This window comes from Anolis carolinensis, chromosome 2 (assembly GCF_035594765.1).
Source record: "Anolis carolinensis isolate JA03-04 chromosome 2, rAnoCar3.1.pri, whole genome shotgun sequence".
Classification (NCBI taxonomy): Eukaryota; Metazoa; Chordata; class Lepidosauria; order Squamata; family Dactyloidae; genus Anolis; species Anolis carolinensis.
In genome coordinates, this window is record NC_085842.1 from 139,107,952 (window position 1) to 139,135,728 (window position 27,777).

At 37.9% G+C, this 27,777-nt stretch overlaps 1 protein-coding gene across 4 annotated transcripts; it reads right to left on the reverse strand.

Moving 5' to 3' along the window:
* Nucleotides 1-912: 912 nt before the first annotated feature.
* On the reverse strand, nucleotides 913-27,777 carry LOC100558594 (uncharacterized). Of its 4 annotated transcripts, none has more exons than XM_016991321.2 (9): nucleotides 27,499-27,777; nucleotides 14,131-14,382; nucleotides 13,420-13,541; nucleotides 11,214-11,531; nucleotides 10,354-10,605; nucleotides 6,678-6,830; nucleotides 5,259-5,428; nucleotides 4,040-4,070; nucleotides 913-3,828 (listed from the first exon to the last, which is right to left on the reverse strand). In XM_016991321.2, the coding sequence occupies exons 3-9, from the start codon at nucleotides 13,481-13,483 to the stop codon at nucleotides 3,746-3,748; spliced, it is 1,071 nt and encodes a 356-aa protein (XP_016846810.2). In that variant the 5' UTR covers nucleotides 13,484-13,541; nucleotides 14,131-14,382; nucleotides 27,499-27,777; the 3' UTR covers nucleotides 913-3,745. The 4 variants fall into 4 exon arrangements, with proteins under 4 accessions (XP_016846810.2, XP_062826731.1, XP_062826732.1 ...); XM_062970661.1 differs by having other exon boundaries at nucleotides 14,173-14,382; nucleotides 27,499-27,775; XM_062970662.1 differs by having other exon boundaries at nucleotides 14,173-14,393; nucleotides 27,499-27,775.

The following is a 27,777-nucleotide window of genomic DNA, read 5'->3' on the forward strand; positions in this document are numbered from 1 at the left end:
TGTTGTTGATTGCTGAACTCTGAAATACTGCTTAACTCTGAGTCCCAGTAATCTCAGACCCTACATTAATGGTTTTGGGTATTCACAACTGAGGGAAAAAAATTCTCCAAGACTTTCCTAGATCCTTCATGAAATTCAATGATATGCTTCCTCTGGAAGTTACCACAGAGTCAAGCTGAAGGACCTAGCAGTGTCACAGAAAGGATACCTCTCTAGGAATCTCTTAAGTCCTTTGGCTCAATTTTATGGTATTCTAGGGCCGAATGTCTGCTAATTTAATGATATTCAGTTGTATGTGTTGTTTTAGGTAGCTCAACCACAGAAACCCACCTTAGGCAGGTCATGCTCCCAGTCTCTGATCCTTTGCCAAAAGTTATTGTTATTTCAGTCCCACCAAACCTTTTGCTAGTTCCTTCCTCTGGCATATAGCCTGGTGTTAGCAGTCTCCTATCCAAAAACTAAATATTTTTATTACAGTAAATTCAATTACGAAGCCCCCTGTGGTGCAGTGTGTTAAAAGCACTGAGCTGCTGAACTTGCAGACCCGAAAGGTCCCAGGTTCAAATCCAGGGAGTGGAGTGAGCGCCCGCTGTTAGCTCCAGCTTCTGCCAACTTAGCAGTTTGAAAACATGCAAATGTGAAGTAGATCAATAGGTACTGCTCCAGCGGGAAGGTAACGGCACTCCATGCAGTCATGCCAGCCACATGACCTTGGAGTTGTCTACAGACAACACCAGCTCTTCGGCATAGAAATGGAGATGAGCACCAACCCCCAGAGTTGGACACAACTGGACTTAGCGTCAGGGGAAACCTTTACCTTTACCTTTACATTTACATTTAATTACAAATACTAAAAATGCAAGGCCATGCAAAGTTAAATATCTGTTGAATATCTTCTACTTTCACCAAATATTTATAATTTTCATCTTTATTGAGGTTTTTAATGATATTCTCATCAGTTTTATTCTTTCTGATTCAACAATTTTACCCAAGTTTGCTGATGGTGTAATAATAGTTGTAAACTTCAACATCTACTGAACATGCTTAACTAAATTACTACAGCATTTAACATGGATTCAATTACAGCTATAGGTTTTTATAATTTTACAGAACAAATTGTTACATTTTTCTAACTTGCTTTGATATTTTACTGCTGAAATAGCAAATAACTAGGTAAATAAGGAATCATAATTCTGTGCTTAATATTAACTCCATCAATGTAGGGTTAGCATGTTTCAAGATTTCATTACAGTTAAGGGGAATTTTCTGATTTCATGCAGATCCCTAAAATGTCAATACATATTTCAATCCACACATCTGACAAAGAATCAAAAACTTCTTTTGGTAATCAATCCATGTTATGTGCAAATTGTTCATCCTTTTTAATTTTGCAATATCATTTTACTGATTAACCTCTGATCTTTTGTCCTCACAAATCAAGATAATTACTTTTCTGTTATTCTGGATAAAGAGAGCTCTGAATTAAATGGCAGTGAATCAAGTAAGCTACTATGTCTGTAAATAATTTTAAACATATTGGTAAATCTTTAACACAGTGAACAAAATAATAATTGATTGTCTACCTGAACCCAAAGGGTACCAATGAGCCCACAGAAGGTCATTTGTCAGGAGTGCTTTGATTGTACTTTTCTGCATGATAGAGGATTCGACTGGATGGCCTTTGCAATTTCTTCCATCTCTGGGATTCTACAGAAAGCTCCCATAGCTTTAATAACTAAACTGCATATTAATACTAGCTAAATTATTGGAGTAAATTAAAATAACTGGAACTGGAGAAATGACAGAAGAGGGACCAAATTTCTTCTCCACTATTAATTTCTTTGCTTCACAACACATTTGAAAACTTGATCAAGGCAAGGGGATGGGTCCTGAATGACAGCTTATGTTCGGCTGTCAAAACTGGTAACAAAACAACACAACCATTTATTTACAAGTATCATTTTCACAAGCTGATCTTCACAGTATGACAACAGCAAAAGGAGATTTTAAGTGTTCAAATACATTGAACGAACATGATTGCATTTTAGGATTTGCAGTTTGGTGATGGATGGGCAATGGTCTGGGAACCAGAAGCCCCTGCGCACACATCTCAGCAAGCCCAAACTCTTGATTTCCTTTGCACTCGTCCTCAAGATGGTGACAAGTACAGTAGAGTCTCACTTATCCAACACTCGCTTATCCAACATTCTGGATTATCCCACGCATTTTTGTAGTCAATGTTTTCAATATATCATGATATTTTGGTGCTAAATTCATAAATGCAGTAATTACTACATAGCATTACTGCATATTGAACTACTTTTTCTGTCAAATTTGTTGTAAAACATGATGTTTTGGTGCTTAATTTGTAAAATCATAACCTAATTTGATGTTTAATAGGCTTTTCCTTAATCTCTCCTTATTATCCAACATATTCGCTTATCCAACATTCTGCCGGCCCGTTTACGTTGGATAAGTGAGACTCTACTGTAGTGATATCCAAGAGTATTGTGGTGTTTTGGGGCAAATTCTGCCCAATACTCACACCTGTGTTTTAAATTGTTTGAATTAAACAGTGGGAACCAGGGGCTGGATGAAACCTGCAAGCCATGTTTTGCCCACCCTCCCCTGGAGTTTTCTGGCTGAGTGAGCACCATTCCATAAATACTAAATTCATCAGCATTAGAAAGCATCAATTAGGATAATGGAGAGAGAGATTTGTCCCTCCCTAACAGCAGCCAGCTGAAAAGAGGAGGACTGACTCATACTTCTCTAGTAAGTAAGCAAATCCCTAAATGAATGTCTCCTGGGGGCCCCTTCCAATTCAACAGGAGAGTTTGGATAGTGCCCTTCTGTCTGGAAGAAGGGGGTTGCTCTAGATGACACCTAATGGAGTATTTACAATGATTTTTGTTCCTGGGTTATAAATGTCATTTCCTAATTGGTCCTATTATAGAAACGTGGGAAAAGTTTATAAAACTGCAAAAACCTTTGTCTTTGTGGGAGGGACATCGTGATATAGCATATTTAACTATAGTATCTCATTGTGTCTCCACCAATGTCATGAAGTCTGTGCCACAAAAACAAAGTTCCTGGAGTAGAACTACTTTCAAAGGAAGGATTATACCATTAAACAGGAAATAACACTTTCAAACCAGGAACAGATTTTCTTTATTATTAAAAAAATGTTGTTTATAAAAACTTTGAAAATTTGCCAAAACTCCATGGATAAGTAAAACATTCTGAAATTTGGTGTGCTAACAGTGGTAAATGTGTTCTACCATTCACCTCAATAGCTGTAAAATGAGAGAGAAAGAAGCCCTGAAGTTTCCCCAATTATAGTAATTATGCTCAATTACTGTAACAAAATAGTAACGAAATTTTGTTACTCTCATTACAGTAATGCATTTTTCACTAATGATACTTTAGAAACATTTTAGAAACGAAGCACCAGCACCCACCATTTTGTAATGACTTCTGAAACATTTTTTATCGATCACACATCCCTAGCAACTACCATCCTAGAAAATCTAGAGATGACCAAGCTTCAGCAATATCATCAGGAGTGTATCAAAGTTGCTCTACAAAGAACTGTTCAAGGAAATTTAAAGCTGAATCCAAAACATGTCCAAGACTCAAATTTGTCCTTTCTTCTTGCCAACTGAAAGTCCTTCTTGTATTAAAAATGAAAAAGCCAAAAAGAAGGCTCAGATATTTTTTTGGTTGGGATTTTCATGTCCTTTGTTCATAATTGATCTGACTTTTCCCCTTTTTGTTTTGGTTTATTTTGGTTTTCTGACTCAGAAACATTCCCCTGGCACTGGTTCTCTGAAAGAGAGAGTAAGAAAGAGAAAGATGCTTGAAAAAATGCTAGCTAGAACTTCACTGAATGCAATTAAAGCATGCATTTGTTCACTTGTCTAACCAATCTATGAAACATTTTTTATATAGGACACCAAAATGAAAATATAGGAACAGCATAGCACTTTATTCCTGTATTATTAGATGGTTGCATTAGAAAGAATCAACATACACCTACCTTTTGACAGGAACAAAAACTTGCAAAATACCTAGAAAAGGAATGACAAAAGAAATTGAAATTAAAGGGGGGAAAGATAATTTTGTTGCTAACAATATTTTTAGCATGCAGAAAAGCCTTGCTTTTTTGAAAAAAAAAACTTGCACAAGTATATGGTGCCAAACTTGGAAAGTAATGATACCAAGAGGGAAGGACACATTGGTTTGTCATAAGGGTGGGAAGATTTAAACATTCCCTTCATACTGAGGCTAAATTGAATCAATAGGAATGGCTTATTGGGCAGGATTCTGTTGGTGGCTAAAAAGAGTGTAAGCATGACATATGAACACATGCATTTTTAAAAATAAAAAATGAAGCATAGGGGGTTATTTTGTTAATCCTAATCCTCCCCTTCTAGCTTTGGAGAGGACTGCTACCTGTACCCCTTCTTGGGGAGGAGTGGGGAGAATCAATTCAGAGGAAGAATAATAGGATAGCCTTTTCTTTTCTGATTAGAAGAATTGGCTGAGACCAGTTGCATATTCCTCATTTTTGGGTTAATCTACACCAGGGGTCCTCAAACTTTTTAAGCAGAGGGCCAGTCCACAATCTTTCAGACTGTTGAGGGGCCGAATTACCATTTGAAAAAATAAGGAACAAATTCCTATGCACACTGCACATGTTTTATTTGTAGTGAAAAAAAATCAACAACAACAATGAAAGAACAATGCAATATTTAAAAATAAGAACAATTTTAACCAACGTAAACCTATCAGGATTTCAATGGGAAGTGTGGGCCTGCTTCTTGCCAATGAAGAGGAGAATTGAATTGTTTATTGTACCAGCCATCGACCATGACATCAAATAATATATAACCTTTTTTTAAGATAAATATTTATTGAGTGTTGCAAACATAAAATAGTTAAAAAGAAAAACCACTGTAGTGGATTTGGGGGGGGGGGGGAAGGGAAGGATTTGCACAATGCGAAAATCCAAAGAAAAGGAGAAAAAAAGGGGGGGAAAGATAAGAAAAAGGGGGGAAGGGGGAAAGGGGTGAGGGGTTGGGAGTCATTTCTTTCTTGACTTCCCTTCTTCTCTATAATGGTGTCTTATCAGATGATGTTTTCATCTGTTGTTTTCCATCTTTACTGCGTTTGTCTTCGATAGCTGATTTGTCTCGGTCTGTTATTAGGCGTTATATCAGTATTTTAATTTTTTCGTTCTTCATCCAATCCTTTACCGGTGTCCAGTCTGTCATCGTCTTTGGTTTATTATGTGTTCTTGATAGTAGAAAGGTTAATTGGTCCATATTCATTATATCCCATATTTTCTCTATCCAATCCGTAAATATTTTATCTTCATTCTTTCCCCATTGCATGTTGGACATCCCTAATAGGAAGTATTCTGGAACTAAAGGAATTTTTATTTTTAGAATCTTCTGACACTTGTTATGTATCTCTCTCCAATAGGATTTTATTTTTTCACAGGTCCACCACATATGTAGATAGGTACCATCTCTTTTCCCACACTTCCAGCATTTGATATTCTTGTCTTTTGCAAATTTAGTAATTTTCTTCGGTGTCATGTGCCATTGGTAAAACATCTTTAACCAATTTAACCTTTAAAAGTACAATAAGCACTTTCCAATATAAACATTGGCTTCTGGCCAATGAGATAGTCAAGTTAATTAGGATTGTTTTTGTATGCCTTCAAGTCATCTCAGACTTTGGGTGAGCCTATGTCTAAAACTGAGGGCAGGAGCCAGGTAAATGACCTTGGAGGGCCGCATCTGACTTAGTTTGGGGACCCCTGATCTACACTGTGGAATTATTACAGCTTGACACCATTTTAACTGCCATGGCCCAGCACTATGGAATCATGTGAGCTGGAGTTAAACAAGGTTTTCAAACTTCTCTGCCGAATAGTGCCAGTACCTCACTAAACTACAATTCCCAGGATTCTACAACATTAAGCCATGTCAGTTAAAGTGGTGTCAAACTGCATGAAATCTACAATGTTGATACACCCTGAACTGTGTCCCATTTCCTCACCATCATAAAGGAGTGGCAACGAATGGACTAGGGAAAAGACATGGAAGTTTTTGGGTGGCGTATTATGCCATGCCTTCTTCATATAGAATCTCAGTCTCAGTATTTCACTAAGGCATAATATACAAGCTTTTCTCAGAATACTGATTTGGGGATAATATTCATTACATTTTTCTTCTATTTTAGAAGGTGACACACTCAATTTTAGGCACTTCCACTATCTGACCTCTTTTTATACACTATAAATTTGTAAATATTTTTAAAATGCTAGGATTTTCAAACAGTGTATGTTGGGATGGATTCAGATTTGGGCAAGGGCAATTGGACAAACAGAATAAGGCACAAGGCTTCCTCGGTTCGCTGAAAATGCTTCATATAGACAGTCAGGCAACCCTGTTGTGGTTGTATGTTTCAAGACAGAAAATATAAATCTAAACACCTTCAATGAATTGAAAATCTTTCTGCTCTCAGAAAGCAAATTCTGGCTCAAACCCAAAGATTTCAAATTCTGTCCTGAAGTTCTAGATACGGATTCCTATACAGAACTGTTTCCAAATGTTTATTTCCAGAGGTAAACATCAACATACAAGCAAATTATTATAGAGACACACCTCTCTTTTTTCTGAGGAAATAAACTGCAACAGCAACAGCAGCAGCAGCAGCAGCAGGTACCACAATCACTACAATCGGAGCAGAGTTTCTTGAAGTGTTTTCTGATACAGACTTGGAAGATGTAATCTTTTCCAGGGTCAAACAAGCACAATCTATTTTGGGGAGGGGGAGATTAAAGTATCTGGAGTGAATACATGAGCAATATCTATTGTGATTTTTGTGATTACTGTATGTCTAAATTTTTCCACTTTTGTTACAAATCAAAAGAAATTATCAATAAAAGATAAACCTGTTACAAGTTACTAGGGTTTCCATGCTATACAATTACAGCATTATAATTCCAGTTTAACTGCAAGGACCATTTCCAATGGATTTCTGGAGTTTGGAGTATGTTCAAAATATCTTTTATAGAATCAGAGTTGGAAGAGACCACAAGGGTCATGCAGTCCAACATCCTGCCATGCAGGAAAAGCGCAATTAAAGCACCCCCAGCAGATGGCCATCTAATCTATGATTAAAAACTTTCAAAGAAGTAGACTCCACCACACTCTGAAACAGCATATTCTACAGCCAAACAGCTCTTAATGTCAGGTAGTTCTTCCTAATGTTTAGGTGGAATCTTTTTTCCTGTAATTTGAATCTATTGTTCTATGTCCTAGTCTCCAGAGCAGCAGAAAACAAGCTTACCCCCCCCCCTCCTCAATGTGATATTTAAATATGGCTATCATGTCCCAGCATGGCTATCAGACCCAGCACCATCCAAGGGAGCCTTAAAGAAGACCTTAAGATCATGGGGGGAGGGGGGCTAGCGGGGGGGGGGGGGCGCTAGGGGCTAGTAGGGTGTATCTAGATGCTGTTTTATGTTTTAATATCTTAATGTTAATGGTTTTTAATTGCATTTATATGTTGATTGTTTCTATGTATGTTGCTATGTTTTATTTGCTTTGTATAATGAGGCATTGAATTTTTGCCTAAATATATGTTGTAAGCCATTCTGAGTCCCCTGCGGGGGGTGAGAAGAGCAGGATAGAAATGAAGTTAATAATAATAATAATAATAATAATAATAATAATAATAATAATAATAATGTCCCCTTCCAACCCTCTTTTCTTCAAGCTAAACAGACCCAGCTCTCTCAGCCATCCCTCATAGGGCTTGGTTTCCAAACTTTTGATCATGTTGGCCGCCCTGCTCCAGACATATTGCAGCTTGTTGATATCCTTCTTAAACTGTGGTGCCATGAACCGGACCTGGTATTCCATGTGAAGTCTGACCAAAGCAGAATAGAGTAGGATTGTGACTGCCCTCAACCTTGAGAGTATACTCCTATTGGCCAAGAATCCCATAGACCATTTTAGCTACTACATCAACACCATTGACTCATGTTCAGTTTGTGGTCTACTAAGACTCCTAGATCCCTTTCACATATATTGTTTTCAAGCCAAGTGTCTCCCATGTCATATCTGAGCATTTTGTTTTTATTTATTGGAAATAGCAACCTTCTTCAAGCCTCCACTATTTGTTTGTATATAATTCAGATTGCTTATTTATTGTATATGTGTGTATGAAGTTTTTCTTAACTCTATGTTGTGGGAGGGGCTGCAGACCATATGATCAGAACTAGCACTGTTCATGGTTCAGACTCCATTTTAGACCTCAGACTTCATTGGACTTTCAGACTAGACAGACACTCTATTAGACTCTCAGAACGGAGAGATGTTTTAGACTTTGGACAGTTGAGTATAAGAAAGATGCCCAGTGTTATCTGCACATAGAAACTACTTCAAATTCTATCTGTAACTGAACTGTATGCTGAATACATGAAGTCTGTGAGTAAACCAACTATGTTACTTTTAAAGAAGTGTACTTATTTTGTCTCTTGAGAGCATGATTTAAACCAAGTAAGGAGAAGGTTGACTCAAGCGAATTTTTAACTCTTCTCAGGGAGATTCCTGATTTTCCCAGAACAGTGGTGAATGCCATTTTCCAAAAGGTTATGGAAGTTTCCATTAACCAAAAGGTTATGGCATCATTTTTCCAAAAGGTTATGATTTCTAACAAGGTCATACCTTTCCAAAGATCATAATTCTCCAAAATTGTTGCCTAAATATAGTACTATACTTTTTTCCCTATTGACATTCATTTTGTTAGTTTTGGCCCAGCTCTCTAATCTGTTTCTGCTTGACCATTCTGTAAGCTCCTCCCTAACCTGCAAATCCTAAGAATCTACAAGATGTTGCCATGATTGTTATAGTGGAAAGACAGCACTACAATTACATAGTGTGGGAAGGCACAGAGATACTTAAATGTATACTGTTAGAAACAGTGTTGGACTAAACTGAAACATTTAACTTTCTAGTCCATTGAACATCGTCCCCATCCAAGCTTTTCCTATTTCAGTTAATTTGCCCCAAGCACTCTCACTGAACCAATTGTCTTTATAATTAATTTCTCTACTAAATTATTATTCTGATCCTCCCCAAAATTATTTGAAAGAAAATTAGACTTCACTTGATTATGAAACAAATTTTCATATCAATCCAATGAAAAAGACATAGCTTTACAAGCAATGTAAATTGATAACTGTTGAAATGTCTTTTTAGGACTTCATCCTACAAGAGGGGAAGCAGCAGGTATCATCTTCTTTGCATGGCATTTCATAGGATTCTGTCTTTAAAGAAGATGAATGTATTCACCTCCATTGCACAGGATCACCTCCTCTTTCTAGCTCAAGCATTTCAAGGATACCATCACACTTTTAAAAACAGGCATCCTTTCTAAAATACCATTTTCCATGGGACCATTATCCTTAAACCTCTACACCAGGCATGGGCAAACTTTGACCATCCAGGTGTTTTGGACTTCAACTCCCACAATTCTTAACAGCCTAACAATTGAAGTCCAAAACACCTGTAGGGTCAAAGTTTGCCCATGCCTGCTTTGGGAGATATCTCTTTCCAAGGAACCATTCCTACACTAAAGGAGACATGCATCCTTTTGGAAACACTTCTTTCCATGGGACTTTTCCTCTTACACCTCTATACTAAAGAAGACTGGTATCATTTTGGAAACACTACTTTCCATGTGACCATTCCCCTTAAATTCCTAAACTAAAGAAGAAAGGCATACTTTTGGAAACACCTCCTTCCATGGAATCATTACCCTTAAACCCCTACACTAAAGGACACAGTCAGACTTTTTCAAACACTTATTTGAACGGGACCCACACTGTCTTTAAACCACTAATGGAAACAGAAGGAGCATTAAGCAGACTACCCACATGAACACCCATACTGAAATGTCACAAAGTAATCAGACAAATCCACCACTTCCCATCCCAAGGAAAAAAAAATATCTGTTTTAAGTGTTCATATGCACATGGAGAGGAATTGAATTGACTTCTGCCCATCTCTGAAACCCTCCCATTTCCATATGCTGCAGAGATGAAGTCCCATGAACAACCACCAGAAGAAGTCCTCCATGAGAATCATTTCTTTAAAGTATGTATAAATGGGTAGAAACAGAGGAAAATGTCCATATGATGAGGTCCCTATAAGAGAACTGCACTGTGTAGTTGGTTAGGAAATGGGGTTGCTGAATAGGCAAGAAAACTAGCTGAAGTTTGTAGTGAATTTTTGTGAAAGAAAAATAATAATAAATAAATTGGGAACTCACTTTGGAATGAATTACAACTTGTATTGTTGAGAGTACAACAATATATCCTTTCATTGGCAAGATAATTCAGGTGGAGAGAACTGTTGAGAAAGAATAACCCATTCACATATTGTGTAGATATAAATGTTGCATTATGAGTTAGGTTGGTTTCATGGGTATCAAACCAATAAAGGTGCTTATCTGGAAACCCTCCAGTTGCTGTGCATTCAACAGTGTCCTTCTTCCTTATGAGCTGCGGTTTAGTATAGGGTGCTGAAAAATATATAGGTTACAATAGGTTGAGCTACATAAAGAACAGATAGGAAATATGCAGTTTTTTTAAGGCCTAAAAGTTCAACCAAATTATCAAAAGCAAAATTGGTCTTGTTATACAGTAGATTCTCACTTATCCAAGCTAAACGGTCTGGCAGAACCTTGGATAAGCGAATATCTTGGATAATAAGGAGGGATTAAGGAAAAGCCTATTAAACATCAAATTAGGTTATGATTTTACAAATTAAGCACCAAAACATTATGTTATACAACAAATTTGACAGAAAAAGTAATTTAATACGCAGTAATGTTATGTTGCAATTACTGTATTTACAAATTTAGCACCAAAATATCACGATATATTGAAAAAATTGACTACAAAAATGGATTGGATAAACCAGAAGCTTGGATAAGCGAGTCTTGGATAAGTGAGACTCTACTGTATTTGTATCCATCCCACCTTCCATTGCCATGAGCTGGGAATTGTATACCTTGGATTTCTTATTTGTATGACAACAGTTATTCGGTATTAATAGAGAAATTTAAAGGCTTCCCTTCCAAAGACTCCTCCAGTCTATATACAAGAAAGCATAGAAACTCAAACTTACCAACAACAGTTAAACTGATGCTCTGAAAATTGAATCCATTGGAAGAGTTAAGAAAAAAATAATAACATCTCCCATCTGATATTTGTATACTGTTGAAAGTTAGGATGGCAAAATTGTCCAACTTCAGTGAAATTCTTCCATCAGCAGAAGTATTCTTTCCCTCAAGTGTGTTGATTTCAGGATCACCATGACAGCTGCAATTATTGTAAGGGCAGAATGTCACTGTGACATTAGTAATAGCTTTGTTGCTCCTGCAAGTAATATTAGTGTTTTTTCCATATTCTCCATTATTTTTCTCACATGAGAAATTTGCAAATGCTAAGAAAAAACAAAAGACATACACCAGTTACTAGTTGGGTCAGGCATTAAATAAAGGTTATTAAGCTAGCTATTACTGTAATCAATTACAGCATCCTGTACAGTCAGCTCTCCATATCAATAGATTCTGCACACATGAATTCAACCATCCATGGCTTGGATATTTTTAAAAAGCAAACTTTGATTTTGCCATTTTATATAAAGAAGATTATTTTACTATACCATTATATGTGATGGAACCTGAGAATTCACAGAGTTTGGTTTCCATGGATGTGTGTCTGCATGTGTCATAGAAACAAACTTCATTGAATACCAAGGGTCCATTGCACTTGTCAGTGAGGACGGGCATAGTTCAGTTATAGAGCACATATTTTGTAAGCACATGATTCTGAGTTCAGTCCCCACAGTCCCAGATAGTTATACTGGTAAATCCTATTAATGTTATTTGTGATTTATTTGTGATCAATGATACTTCACTTAGGCAGAAAAAATGAAATGCAAAAATAAAGAATGGGGGATGCCTGGCCCGACAGCAGTACATGTGAAAAAAGACCTTAGAGTCCTCGTGGACAAGTTAAAATGAGCCTACAATGTGATGCGGCGGTGGAAAAAGCCAATGGGATTTTGGCTTGCATAAATAGGGGTATAGCGTCTAGATCCAAGGAAGTCATGCTACCCCTCTATTCTACTTTGGTCAGACCACACCTGGAATACTGTGTCCAATTCTGGGCATCACAGTTGAAGGGAGATGTTGACAAGCTGAAAAACGTCCAGAGGAGGGCGACTAAAATGATGCAGAACAATGGCTTCAAACTACAGGAAAGAAGATTCCACCTGAAGATCAGGAAGAACTTCCTCATTGTGAGGGCTGTTCAGCAGTGGAACTCTCTCCCCTAGACTGTGGTGGAGGCTCCTTCTTTGGAGGCTTTTAAGCAGAGGCTGGATGGCCACCTGTCGGGGGTGCTTTGAATGAGATTTTCCTGCTTCTTTCAGAGGGTTGGACTGGATGGCCCATGAGGTCTCTTCCAACTCTATGATTCTATGATTCTATGTAAACAATAGCAGTTGTAAATGGGTGAATAGATTTGGAATGTGCATTACATCTAAATAGCAAAGTGTGAGAAATTGTATGACTTTCAAAAATGATACATATCTAAACAAAATGTTTCTTCCCTCAAAGAAACATTTAAAATAAAATTTAAAAACAACATTTCCATAAAAGAAAAAATCATCCTAACCAGGACTAAGACTACAACTATGACTTTTTTCACAGCCTTTTGAATTAACATAACTTATATCTTTGATTGCACAAGTGAATACCCAGAAGAACTCTGAATCATGACATTATGGCTGCTACTCCTATACAAAAAATGTTTTGGAGAGCAATTTAATGACGGAAGATTTTAATAAGTACCTTTAAAAAGTGGCACTAATGGCAAAAACATCAAGAGCTTAGGCTTGACCACATTGACCATATATCCTGGCATCAACCAGAAGTTGCTCCTGAGTGTCCAGATGACATACAGGGACTTTCAGTCTGTAAGCTGGGGTAAAACCAGTTAACCCAGTTTTACCCAACATTAGGAGAAGTGGGAGAAAACTCCATAATTTCAGTGAACTCCTGGACTACATCCTGCCATTTCTGCAATTATCTCTGAAAACTGGTTATTTTGCAGATGTCTTCTACACTTAACCCCAGTGAACATGGAGAGTTGGTTGTACATAAAAATACACTCACATGTAATTTTGGCAAATCAATTTTTTCCAACTATATATATGAGATTGTAAGGTCAGATACTGGAGTTTATCGAAGTAAAATGAAAAGCCAGGCAAAATAAAAAAAGGGTTACCTGGTGAAATAGTCACCAGAGAAAAGAGTAAACCTTACCACAACCAAAACTCCTTATATTCAGTATTATCAAGCCCAGATGAATGATTTGGAGGAATGCCATCTGGAAAATGCTGAAATATTGCTATAGTTCCATGAACAGCTTTAAGACAATTCTTCAGCTGTAAAAAAGTTAGAAATTGAGTTGAATCCGAAAAAAAGAAATGCTTGGTCTCTATAGATATTCATGCTATATTGTCTTTATCTGAGATATGCATCACATTTGTATGAAATCTGAATCAAAGTCAGCCTCTTTGGAACCAGTTTTTGAGATGTTTCCTGGGGCAAAGGAAGCTTACTTCAATGTAAACACATTACTGAATGTAAACCCAGCTTTTATTTAGGCTTTTAGATCTGGAAAGACAGATGACCCGTCACCAAAAATAACATAACCCCTGTGGAAATGGGCAGAACAATGGAATGGTCATCTAAGGCATGTTTCACAAGGAGTTTTCCAATCACTATGTTTTGGGGACTGATTGAGAAAGATTATGTGACTTTCATAAATTAAGAATTTCTGCATATAAAAGTTTAGATTGATTCCCAGATTGTAGCTGATTGACTCCAAACTAGAATAAGCAGAAACAGTCTATCCACATTCCTAGTAATATCCAGTTGAAAGGGATATGAAAAGAAATATATCAAAAATACTTCACATCATAGATCTGCTGTAAATTCATTATCTAACAGGGAAGCGAAGCTATCGTATACCTAGGACCGAACACTGAAGACCTCAGTACACTCCTTCTATACCTGGGACGTTGTCCTCTTCTACCGAGCGCGCAGCTTCAAGAGGGACGCACATGGAGCGATGAGGGAGGAAGGGGACACACGCCTAGCCAGCCAGATCAGCCGAATCAACCCTGGAGATCAATCGGGTGACAGATGTCGCAGCCAGATCACTCTCACATCAAGTGTTGTTGTTGTTGTGTACCTTCAAGTCATTTCAGGCTTATGGCAATCCTAAAAGAAACCTATAATGGGATTTTCTGGGGCTGAGAGTGTGTGATTCGCCCAAGATCAATCAGTTAAATCTCATCATTATACAGACATTATTGTGCAAAAAGCATGGGCATATATTACAGGAGACATTCTTCACAGCTTCCTATGCAAAAACAAAATAAAACAAAAACCCCACAAAAACCCTGGAAGCATCTAAAACTCATGACACTCGCAAAGGGAAAAAAATGCAAGTACAAATGCTTAAGCTATCAACCTTAGTGACAGACGTATATTCCAGACAAATTAAAAAATGCACTGCATACTATGATAGGAGGTAGCAAAATCCTTAAGGGGTAGAATGTAGTTTACTATTTCAAAGGGCAGATTTCAATTTCTTTTCACATGAAGAGAAGAAAAAGAAAGAAAGAAACCCTCTACACATTAAACCTATTTTCCATCATACCAACTTGGGATTTATTCCTACAGCAATGGTCATTGTGAGCTTGCAGTCTGAAGTGGTTTATCTGTTTCGACTAGTCGTGTGCAATTCAAATAAACCCCATTCCTTTTTTGATATCCAGGTTTGAGATAGATCCAGGAAGATCCGGGAAAAACTGGCCCATTGGTGGTAATAGGGAATTTATGAGGCAACCCTTTCCATCATATTTAGGACACCAGTCTTAAGAATTCACCCTTTCTGGAATATTTTCTCCTTATATCCTTTAATAAAACTTTAATTTGGATTAAAGGCATCAGACTTAAGAAACCAGCCTTTTTGGGACCTTTTCACTTATTTCCTTCAATAAAGCCTGATTAAAGGCATCAGATTTAAGAAACCATTCTTTCTGGGATCCTTTCTCCTTATATCCTTCAATAAAACCTAGATTAAAATCATCAGATTTAAGAAACCACCCTTTCTGCAATCCTTTCTCCTTATATCCTTCAATAAAACCTAGATTAAATGCATCAGATTTAAGAAACCATCCTTTCTGGGACCCTTTCTCCTTATATTGTTCAATAAAACCTAGATTAAAGGCATCAGATTTAAGAAACCATCATTTCTGGGATCCTTTCTCCTTATATTGTTCAATAAAACCTGGATTAAAGGCATCAGATTTAAGAAAGCACCCATTCTGGTATTGTTTGCCCTCAATACCCTTTGAATGAAGCTGAGTTAATGGAGGCACGCTTTCTAAAAACTGCCATACCACCTGAAGGAGCATTAGCTATTCTTTAAAAAATATGTAAATTACCTCCTTGTTTTATGGAGGCTTTAGAAATTGTAAGATAAGTCCTCTACCACAAATTTGAAGCTTGCTTTGTGACACACCCTGGATTGTTTTCCTGGCTTTTGGGAAGATATGCCAGTTACAGCAGTCACAGTGGACAGGTTTATCCAATAAAGTGAGCAACACAGGAGTAAAGCTGTGTACAACCCGAAGAAGCCAAGGGCCCTACAATTCCGAGCTTATTGTGTCATCCAAATGCAGCCATGATCTATCATCTCAAAAATAGCGACACACTAATGGAATCCAGAAGTGAAAGCCGTACGATGGTTTCAAGGTAGATGGATTTGTGTAATAAATTCAACAGCCATGTAGCACACATATTTTCAAATTTCACTTTATCATGAGCTAAATGAGACAGAACTAAGAAATGCAATGTCTTAGCTTCTCCTCCACAAAAATGTATTCCACATAGTTGTTTAGAAGATGGAGTAATTAAATGAAATATATTTGTATATGTTATGTGGGTGGCATGGATGAAGATGATAGACTAAAATTCTATATTTTAGCTCTCTGTAAAGCATCCGCCTGAAACAGTAGAAAGGGTCTATATAAACATGAAGCTTGCATAAGAACCATGTTATTTTTCTATCAAAAGGGGGGTAATGCTCCTATTTTACAGACATTGTGGGACTGTCATATTACACTGGTTGCTTATTTTGTTGGAACAAAATTGCCTACCCAGTTGTTGAGGACAAATAGCTACTAACATTTATAATTACTGCCTTCCTTGATGATATATGTACATGCAGCAAGTAATCATTCAACCTAAATATGTAGTGGTGCCTGTGATTCTTGAAATTAAATTCAGCTAGTTTATTAGATGTGAGGGGTTAGCCATTTTTTCCACCAATTTTCAAGGACTGACACTATATTTAGGTTCATTGGCTTCAATTACATTTTTTCTCAGAAAGTTGTCACCAGTGGTTGCACTTCAGGCATGAAAGAGGTCTTGAATGGGTTGTCCCATGGATCTATTGAAGGGCCATTATTCTTCAGCATTTTGATCAATGACTTAGGTGATGGAGAGAAACTGGATTATATGGTAGTGTAGATGGGGCTTCAGTGTTCTAACACAGAGATGTCAAACCTCCAGATGTTTGGGTCTCCAATGCCTAGAGGCTCTAGCCAGCTTGTCCAATGGCTAGGAATTCTGGGAGCTAAAGTTCAAAACACCTGAAGGGCCCCAAGACGAACATCACTGCTTTAGTGGGTGCTTTCAAACTTTGGTATCTCCAGGTGTTTTTTATGCCAGCTCTCAGAATTCCTATCTATCTGCTAAAATGCCTGGGGCTTCTAGAAGACAGAAACTGCTGTGTTAATTAATAATCCAAAGAGGTCCTTATCTTGAGTGAGAAATAGCTAACTTATTTTTCTGTTGGATGAGGGAGGTAGACAGCAAAGAGAAAAAACATATAAACGGAACTAAAGAGGTGTTGAAAGCTAGTGGTACTCAAAGAAAATGTAGAAAATGCCTATTATTAAACTTTAGTCAGTGAAAGGTAATGGTGGCCAGGATTTCATATGTCCTGGCAGTTTGCACAGTTTTTAATATCTTCCTTTTCCTAGTGGCTGCCCTCCAAACCTTTCTTATCATATTTAATGGAAAATTCTAATTTCATAAAAACCAGTTTACAAACACAAATGGTACATTTGAATATGATTTGGCAGAGAATTTGAATGAGATAAAGAAAACACAGTACCTTGTTGATGCTCTGAGTCATTCCTGCACTGATAAATGCAAATCCTGAATCCAGGAAAAGCCACATGTTTGAAACGAAACAACTTGCCTAATTTTGCGGAATGGATGCTATGAAAGTTAAACATATGCTTTACATGCAGCAGCAACTTGTTTGAAAGGGACAAGAGCCTTGAGTGCAGCCTAGCAGGCAGTTTTTCCTGACATAGGAAAATACAGAAAGATGTATCTCCAGAAGGATGGCAACCAGGTGACAATTTGGAAATAGCAATTATGTATAAAAGGACTTTACAACAATATCACTGGTCAATTTCAGACTGTAAAAACCTCAACTGGAAATCAATGTTGGGTTGAAGTGCATAAACAACATTCCAGGAGCACAGTTTTGCCATTGGGAGGGGTACAAAATACTCACCCCTACCCCCCACCTACACACACAAAGAAATGGGGACTGAGGGGGCTTTTGAGATCAGCATGGTGCACTGGTTTGAGAATTGGGCTAGAACCCTGGGAAATCAGGATTTGAATCCCTATTCAGCCAGGGAAACTGACTGCATGACTCTCTTGGGAGCTCATCTGGGCTTGATAATATTGAATATAAGGAGTTTTGGTTGTGGTAAGGTTTACTCTTTTCTCTGGTAACTATTTCACCAGGTAACACTTTTTTATTTTGCCTGGCTTTTCATTTTATTTTGATAAGCTCCAATATCTGACCCTACAATCTCATATATTTACTGGTAGTTGGAAAAATTTGATTTGCCAAAATTACATGTGAGTGTATTTTTATGTACAGACAACTCTCCATGTTCACTGGGATTAAGTGTAGAAGACATCTGCAAAATAACCAGTTTTCAGAGATAATTGTAGAAATGGCAGGATGTAGTCCAGGAGTTCACTGAAATTATGGAGTGTTCTATTACCACTTTGAGGCCTAAATGGTGGTTACACAAACCACAGAGCATTGATCCACATTAAGGGCTTTCTTTCGCATGCTTTCATAGGAGTTTCTTGTCTGACCACTGCAGTTTGTGGCTAGCTTTAAACTGAAACACCTGCATGTTTAATTGGTTTCATTCATAGTCAATGTAGATGTGGCCTAAGTCTAGGAGGAAGGTAAAAGAGGAAACCCTACTGAGCACATGTTTCCAAGAACACTCTAGAGTAGGCTTACATTGAGCTATTAATAGGAACACCTATTAAGTAGGGGGTTTAGGAGTAAAGCACAAAACAGCCCCGGAGGACTACATGTGACACAGGAACTGCAGTTTCCCTACTTGTAATATACATTTTATATGCCTGCTTCAAACATACTTGAAAATCTTGAAAATGAAACTTTCTGCAGGTTTGTGGTTGAGAAAATAAGACAAGTTGTGAAGTGGGCAGATGATGGTGACTTCAGGCCCCTTGCCATCACCTGCCCTTTTAGGGATCCAGTTGCAAATCCTGAAAAAAATCAAAAGATCTAGAAGCACAGCCCAAGGGCAGATTCAGCAGTAGAGCCTAGGGATGTTTTTTCTTGGGAAGAAGAAGATCTGGGACAGTACAGTATATGGTATTGCTTTAAAAACCAATAGTGAAAAGTCATGGAGAGAATCATGTCTTGCCCCTGACTTTTATAGGCAAATGGCCCAAAAGGAAAGAAAAAACCAATGTTGCTGGTTGTTTGTCTTCTATTTGCTAACACTTGCAGATTCAGTTGACTTCATTCATGATATGCAAGGAAGGGGAAGAAGCTTAAATATTGTTTTGGCAGCTACAAACAAGCCAGCCATCTGTTGTGTGGTTTATGTCAAGTTTCCCTTTTTATCCTTAAGCGAAACCTGCCCTGGGATTTTGAAACCAGGTGAATAGAATCAACATGGCATATGGGAAAAAAGGGCAAATTTTAACCCTCTGCCATGCTGCTGACTCAAAATGTGAAAAGGATTTTTTAAATTACTATAACTCTGGAACATGCTGAGTCATTGGACATGCTAACTGGGGACTATCGGAACTGTTACTGTAGTGTAAAAGGTTTTTTAAAGCTGTGTATAGTCTCTACTAGAACTTCAAACTAATTACACCCTAAATCACTACATTTGAGGATCTGTGATTTGTTTCACATGCACTTTATGGGGATTGAAATAGTATTCAGCTGCTATTTTGTAGCTTGCTGGGTTTTATAGTTCTTTTAAATTGATTATTGTTCCAAGTAATGGGTTCAATTTTATTGTTATCAATTTATACTTTTATACTTGTACCTGTATAATGTTGTTCTACTGAGTGTTTTGTGAGCCTCCTCAAGTCCCTTCAAGGAGATGGTGGCAGGATACAAATAAAGTTTATTATTATTTACCAGTCCTGGCAGTACTTACCACAGTTCAACCCTGTATCCACAGTTTCACTCATCCATGTTTTACCTCTTCACTCAGAATCTCCTGAACAAGCTACACCTTTGGTCATAAGTTTGCTATCATCAGTGAATTGTCATATCCAGCCAAAGTGCAGGAATGTATCCCTGACATATACTGTATTAATTTTGCAATGAGAGGTAAAATGCCAACCTAGCCATAGCGGAGGAGTGAGAATCACAGGGACTGTCCCTTGAAAAGCTCCTCTCTGATGTCAGCTTCTGGATTTATGTTCCCTATGCTAGCTAAAAAATGGCTGTAAAGCTCATCTTTTTCTTGGCTTGGATGAAATAAACTATCCACGCACTTTGAAAACTCTCTGTTGTGCTTTCTTCCCTTATGGATTTCAAGAGCTTTCCCTGTTCTAATGGTTTTGTTCCTGATATGGATGATACATATTGACATGTATCTATGAATGTTATGTTCTATATGTCCTGCTTTTGAAAGATGATTATTGAGTTTGCAACAAATATGTTGAGTGAAGAGCAAAACCCTAAATTTGAAGCAATTTGGCATGCATGCACACAACAGGTGAACACAGAGGCACCCTTCAGTGAAATATATTAAGCCTCATCAGTGTGGTTCTCATGGAGCTGTTCAATAAGGAAGCTGGCACACAAAAACAGCAATAAGAGAAAGATACACTGGTCCAGAGAAAAGAAAGTGAAAGAGAAAAACCACAAAGTTACATAACCCTGATACTTGATTGTGAAAATCGTTACAGCTGACCTACAAAAACCCATTCTGCACTTCCTGTAGCAAACAATGGAAGAATCTGGAGGAAATACCCCCGTTTCAAAGGAGCCCAGAATTTGAAAGGAGCCCATAGGAAAATTTGTACAATGTTTGATTCCTGGTTTGAAAGTGTCATTTCCTGTTTAATTGTGTGGTACTTATCTTGAAAGTAGTTGTTGTACTCCAGGAACTTCATTTTTGTGGCTGCCACAAACTATGTTGAATTGGCTGAGACTTTATGAGATATAGGATATTGAATTGGCTGAGACTCTATGAGATATATGAGGTGGTGCAATGGGTTAAACCCTTGTGCCGGCTTGACAGTTGACCTGAAGGTTGAAACTTCTCGAGACGGAGTGAGCTCCTGTTTGCCAGCCCTAGCTTCCCATGCGGCAACATGAGAGAAGCGTCCCAGCAAGATAGTAACACATCTGGGTGTCCCCTGGGCAACGTCTCTGTAGACAGCCAATTCTCTCACACCAGAAGCGACTTGTCTCAATTAGCTTCTAAGAAGATTTTAAAAATATTGAAAAACTACAATGAAATGTGTTGCAAGATGTACCACAAAAACAAAGTTTTTACAGTTTAATAAACTTTTCCCATGTTTCTATGATATACCCAATTAGGAAATGACATTTATAACCAACAAAATTATGTTTCATAGTGTAGTAAAAAGAAAGTTGCACTCTCTAATGCCCCCCTGACAGAAATATCAGCATCAACATCTCACAACATTTTTTGAAGAGAAGGTTTTGCATCCATTGGCTCACCCAAGTGATCCATGGTGGCTTCTATATCAGTGACACAGTTAATATAATCAAGGTTTTAACCTGAATTTGAAAGGAGCTTTCCTTATTTGAACCTTATTCTTAATGTTATATGACAAGGAGCAGTAGAGCCAAGTTTCATCAGCCCAGCAATTATACTTCAATCAAATGCTCCAGATAATCACTCTAACACTGCTCTTGACAACTAAGTATCTGAGAGTTGTATGATACATGCCCCCCTTGACTATCTTAGCAATGTCAGTTTTAATTTCATTGAGTACTGGAAATAATTTCCAGCCCCCCAGATGTTGTCTGTCATCCAACACCATTAGCTTTGCTGGCTGATGGGATCTAGAGACCCACAACATCTCGATGGGACCTACAGACTAGCAACTGATGGGATATGGGGTTGAGGAACATCTGGAATGCATTCCAGCCATCCATGCATCAGGGTAATCATAACGATTGTAACCTCAAAAGAACCAAGTGGATAAACAAGCATCAATCCAGCTTGAGATCCTTTTGCCCCAAGGAACATTGATAGGAGGCCAATGTCCATCCTCTATTTTGTCAATTTTGAATTTGCAGCTGTACATTATGCAGCTGAATGAAGTGATACTGCTCCATTTGACTACAAAAATGTCACTCCCTCCAAATACACTGACCAATAGGGTTTACTTGAACTTCAAAGGGGCTATTCAAAATGCTGAACCCACTAACACACTGACCTGGAAGCTACCAGGAAGACACTGCTGAGCTGAATCAATATGTGTAACAGGTGTAGCGAAGGTTTTGTGGAATGCGGTCCCATCAAAGTTGATATCAGTACCCCTTTAGCTGGTTTTGGGAAGGTTACACATATCCAGCTGCCTTTTAAAAACATTTTTTGCTGATAATTCCTAATTTTATTGCCTTAATATATGTAACAAATAGATTTACCATTGTGAAGTCATAGTTATTATGTTTAATTTTAACTGTTAGAGTATGTATTTGTGTTTAGTTGACACAGTAGCTGAAACAGAACCCATCTTGTTTCAATCCACAGTAGTGCTGTTACCAAGGAGACGGAGCTGGCTAGCTCACCAGAGAGAGAAGTGGGCGGAACCATGAAAATAAATAGTGGGAGTTAAAAAAAAAAGAGGCCAGGGTGTGCTTGACTGGAGGCTTTTCAGTTAAGAAGGGCTGAGGAGACAGGCCTGGCCAAAAAATCTTTAGTCAAGGCAGACTAAAGGGAGCCTAGTCAAGATCTCTAGTTGGGAAGGACTAGTGATCAGGAATTTGATCGGTAGTAGATCAAATTAAAGGCTTTTATTGTAGTTGGGACATTGTTCACTAAGGAGCTCAGCTGAGGTTAGAGTTCGCTATAATTTATATCATCAGTAGGAGAGTGAGAGTGGAAGTACACCAGAGACTACTGTTGTGGTGGTTATAAGAGTTATTAAACCACTTGTTTATCTAAAGTTCCATAAGTAAATCAGTCAACCTGCAACCATAAGCTTTGTACGCAATAAACTTGTTCTTTGTTAACAACCGACTCATTTCATCTCATCTGCGTCTGTGGAGCCAAATTTCATCAGTGATATTTCAAAAACCTCACGTTGGTGGCAGTTACCTTAATAAATCACCTAATTGGGGAAGAGTAATAGTCACAGTTACTTCAGAAAGGGAACAACAACACAGAAATCCCTAACTACAGAGACAGAGGCTGGGATCTTGAAATACAGATCACCCCCTGTAATCCTTCCCTCATACAAAGGTGATATATATATAATCTAGAGGGATTAAAAGATTCAAAAAATCCCCTCAGCAGTGGAAACAGAATTATACTTTGCTTTGACACCATTACAATTGGCTTGAGTCTTCCCATTTGGCTTTAGCACCATCACCATTGGTGGCAGCATCGGGATGGAGTCTTCGTAATTAGATCAAACCATCCCAATTGAAGTAACGTCTGTGCACCATCCAATCTACTTTTATTTTGTTTTTACCTTATTTTTAAATTGTTTTTTTATTCTGCCTGAATTACGGTTTGTTTGGAGAACTATTTTTTAAATTGAAATGACAGTGTAAAATGTAACAGACAAATATGAGTGATACTGAAAGGGAAAGATTCTCTCTCCTACATTCATTTAAAAAATCTAGATAATGTTTTTAACTGAAAGAAACAAATTTATTTTTCTAAGAAAACAAGGATATGTAGAAGTACATGTTTCTCTGCTATCTAGTGCACATGGTACATAAAAATAGAAAAAACGCAAACTACATTGAATGGAGGTAAAATAATATTATATTTCTGAATAATTTCATACAGTCTATTCGTTCCTGAAATTAAATCCACTCTGCTTTATTTATTTCTTTGGCATGGTTATCTGCAAGATCTCTATGGGAATGAAAACTTATAATTACCGTATATACTCGAGTATAAGCCAGCCCAAATATAAGCCGGGACACCTAATTTTACTACAAAAATTGGGAAAATCTATTGACTCAAGTATAAGACGAGGGTGGGAAATGCAGAAGCTACTGGTAAATTTTAAAAATAAAAATAAAAATAGATATCAGTAAAATTGCATTAATTGAGGCATTGGTAGGTTAAATGTTTTTGAATATCTACATAAAACTGTAATTTAACATAATGATAAGACTTTAATAAGATAAGACTGTCCAACTCTGATTACCTATATACTCGAGTATAAGCCAACCCGAATATAAGCTGGCCAGAGCCCTCACTCGAGTATAAAGCGAGTGGGGCTTTTTCAGCCATAAAAAGGGCTGAAAAGCTTGGCTTATATTTGAGTATTTATGGGTATGTTTATCAATTTTGGGTTTTGTTTAGGAGTTGTTTACATTTTTAAAATAGGGAAGAAAGAAAAAAAATCACTCCCTCTTTGCCTTCAGCACTAAAATACGTGTGGATTCAATGTCCTGCCATGTTTAGTTACTAAAAAAAGCAATGGAAATTATCAGAAAGGTGGAATATGCCTTTCTGTATGAGGAAAGATAAATACATTTGAGATATGTAGGGTGTGTGTGTGAGAGAGAGAGAGAGAGAGAGAGGGAGGGAGGGAGAGGGAGAGGGAGAGCAGAGGTGGAGATGAACAGGCAGAGAAATAGTTTTTAACTCTTTTGGTGGAGGATGATCATTAGAAATTATTTTTTTCTTAAATTTATCTTTAGTATAATAAATCATAATATAGTGTTAAGTCCTTTATAACTTCTACATCTATGGATTCAACCACCACAGCTGAAAAAAATTCATTTTGTGATCCCAGTCATTATTTACTGCACTACCCTGCCTTTCCTCCAAAACTGGAACTACATTTGACTTGCAAATTAAAATGAAATATAGTCCTAACCTAGCAAAAATCGACATTCAAATAGAATTAAATTACCATCAATTATTTAAAAAAGTTAAAATGACAAAAACCAGGTTAAAATAAATTTATATGCCGCCCTTCTCACCCGAAGGGACTCAGGGCGGCTCACAATACAGTAGAAAAATAAAACATAGCAATATAAAACAATCAATTTAAAACAATCCCATAAATACATTTAAAACAGTATAATAAAATACTTAATCCATTCGTCCACATAAACCTTGCACGTAAACCCTAGTCCGGACCGAGTTGAAGCCATCATAATTCATTCATTAAACGCTTGTTCGCAAAGCCAGGTTTTTACCTTTTTTCTGAAACTCAGAAGGGATGGAGCCTTGTTATGCTCAGGCATTGAATGTATGCCTTTTATGATTGGAATCCACCCTGAGTCACTTCAGGGAGATAAGGCGGAATATAAATAAAGTTATTATTATTATTACTCCTACTACTACTACTATTATTATTATTTGCCATTATTATTTATGCTATTATTATTATTTTATTGTATGGCACAGCAAACAATATAGATATGCTGGATTTCGTTTCACAAAATCACAAGTCGAACACTTCCCAAGTGTCTAGGACTTTGTGATGTATTTTCGGATGATGCGCGCAGATCCCAATAGGGTGGCCTTTTGCAGTTGACAGATCGTAATTTTGTCAATGTCTATTGTTTCCAAATACCGGCTGAGATCTTTTGGCATGGCACCCAGTGTGCCCATCACCACCGGGACTACCTGCACTGGTTTCTGTCAGAGTCTTTGAAGTTCAATCTTGAGGTCCTGATAGCGGCTGAGTTTTTCCTGTTGTTTTTCATCAATGCGACTGTCACCTGGGATGGCAACATCAATGATCCAAATCTTTTTCTTTTCCACACTGTGATGTCTGGTGTGTTGTGTTCCAGAACTTTGTCAGTCTGGATTCGGAAGTCCCACAGTATCTTTGCGTGTTCATTTTCCAACACTTTTGCAGGTTTGTTATCCCACCAGTTCTTTGCTGCTGGGAGGTGGTATTTGAGGCATAAGTTCCAGTGAATCATTTGGGCCACATAGTTGTGCCTCTGTTATTGTTGTTGTTGTTGTTGTTGTTGTTGTTGTTATTATTATTATTATTATTATTATTATTATTATTATTATTATTGAGTAGATGGACCCTTCATCAACCCTGCACCATCACAACAGTCTGTTCCAACCATAATTGCCATGGATCCATCCTATGGACGCCTACATACCACAGAGGCACCAGACCTCAACTGACCTCTAAGCAAGATTGGCCCTGGATGGAGACCACCAATGAATACCAGGCAGAATAGGCTATTTTTCAGAAGAAGCAACTAGCAAAGCTACCTCTGAACACTACTTCCCTAAGAAAACCCTATACAATTCATGGGATGTCATACGTTATAGGAACTTGAAGGCACATACATACACACACTGAATCTGCGGGTTTCTGAGGTATTTAGAATGTGCCTATTAAAGTACAGAATTGGGATTTCCTCAAATTCAAGTATTTTGCCTTTCCAAACTACAAATCCCAGGTTTCTAAGTGAAGGTCCATTGTCATTCAAGTGATACAAAACTACTATAACTGTGCAGAGTGGCTCCATATCTGAGCAGGAAGGGTTGCCCATTAAACATGGAAACCTGCCAAATTGTGTAGGGTACAGCTCCTTTGCGTGACTGCTTCTCTGCAGCACGCTTCTGCCAGATACAGGTGTATTTTCAGTGGCTGGCCTAAATGGGGAAACTCTCTCTCTGAGCTACTCAGGCCCCTTCCACAGGCCCTATATCCCAGGATCTGATCCCAGGTTTTCTGTTTATCCCAGATTATCTGGCAATGGGGACTCACATAATCAAGTTTAATGCAGAAAACTTGGGATCAGATCCTGGGATATAGGGCCTGTCTGTAAAGGACCTGCATTGCCCTATATCCCAGGATCTGATCCCAGATTGGACAATTTTAACAAAAAGGAGGAAACCATGAAAATGAACAAAATCTGGCTACCAGTATTTTAAAAAACTTTAAAATCTGGACAGTAAATAAAGAACAATACTCAAAAACTGGGGAATTCCAGACAAGAAACAATCCAGGCCAGCTAACATCTCCCAACAAAGGATCACCCTCAGGCAGGAAGCAGCCAAGCTTTGAAGCTGCAAGGCTATTCAATGCTTATTAAAAAAAAATAATTTTAAAATCATAATACACCTTCAATATACATTACAAACATATACATACACACATACAAAGACAACTCACCACCCACAACACAGTAACCCTGCAACCCAGTACTATGCACCACTTTGACTTCTGTCACTGAACCTCAGAGTTTGTACATTTTATTTAATCCTCTGTATTTCTAGATCAATGTATTTAATGCTAATCAAGGCAATCAATGGCAACATTCATGTTTGCATCAAACATACAAGAGTTCTTTCTCCCACCCTAGACATTCCACAGATATATAACCTCACTTGCTTAGTTTCCAACAATCTCTGAGGATGCCTGCCATAGATATGGGTGAAACGTCAGGGGAGAATGCTTCTGGAACATGCTCATATAGCCCGGAAAACTCACAGCAACCCAGTGATCCCAGATTATCTTCTTATCCCAGATTATCTGGCAGTGGAAACTCATATAATCATATGGGATATAAGGATAGTGTAGAAGGGACCCCGCTGGCACAATTTGAAGTCTGCTCTCCAGTAAAAACTGCACGCTGTGCACTGACACCGTGAGTGGTCCTCGCTGGCCCTGTTTGTTACTTGGGTGAGAAGACAGCCAAGGAATCCCAGGGCTCTATTGCAGAGAAAGGAGGCAATGGGCAGCAGACCCACTTCTGCAGCCTGTCACAAAGGGGACGATGAAGGGGGGGAAGGCTCTTACCTGGTCCCTGGCAAGCCACTCGCCGCTTCCTCCCTGCAAAGAAGAGTGGAGCTGCTCTGCCAGTTTCCTTTTCTTTCTTTCTTTTTTAACTCTCCTAAATCCCAAAGTTTCGGTGTTCAAGCGAAAACAAAATATTGCCTTCTGGTTTCCAAGTATGTTTTTCCTGTGCTAGCTTTCATTTTCGGTTCTTTTGAATGTACAGTATTAAAGTTAATTATTCAACAAGGAGGGACTTTAACTTATGTTTTTCTGACAAGCTGTGGCTAAACTGTAGCTTTA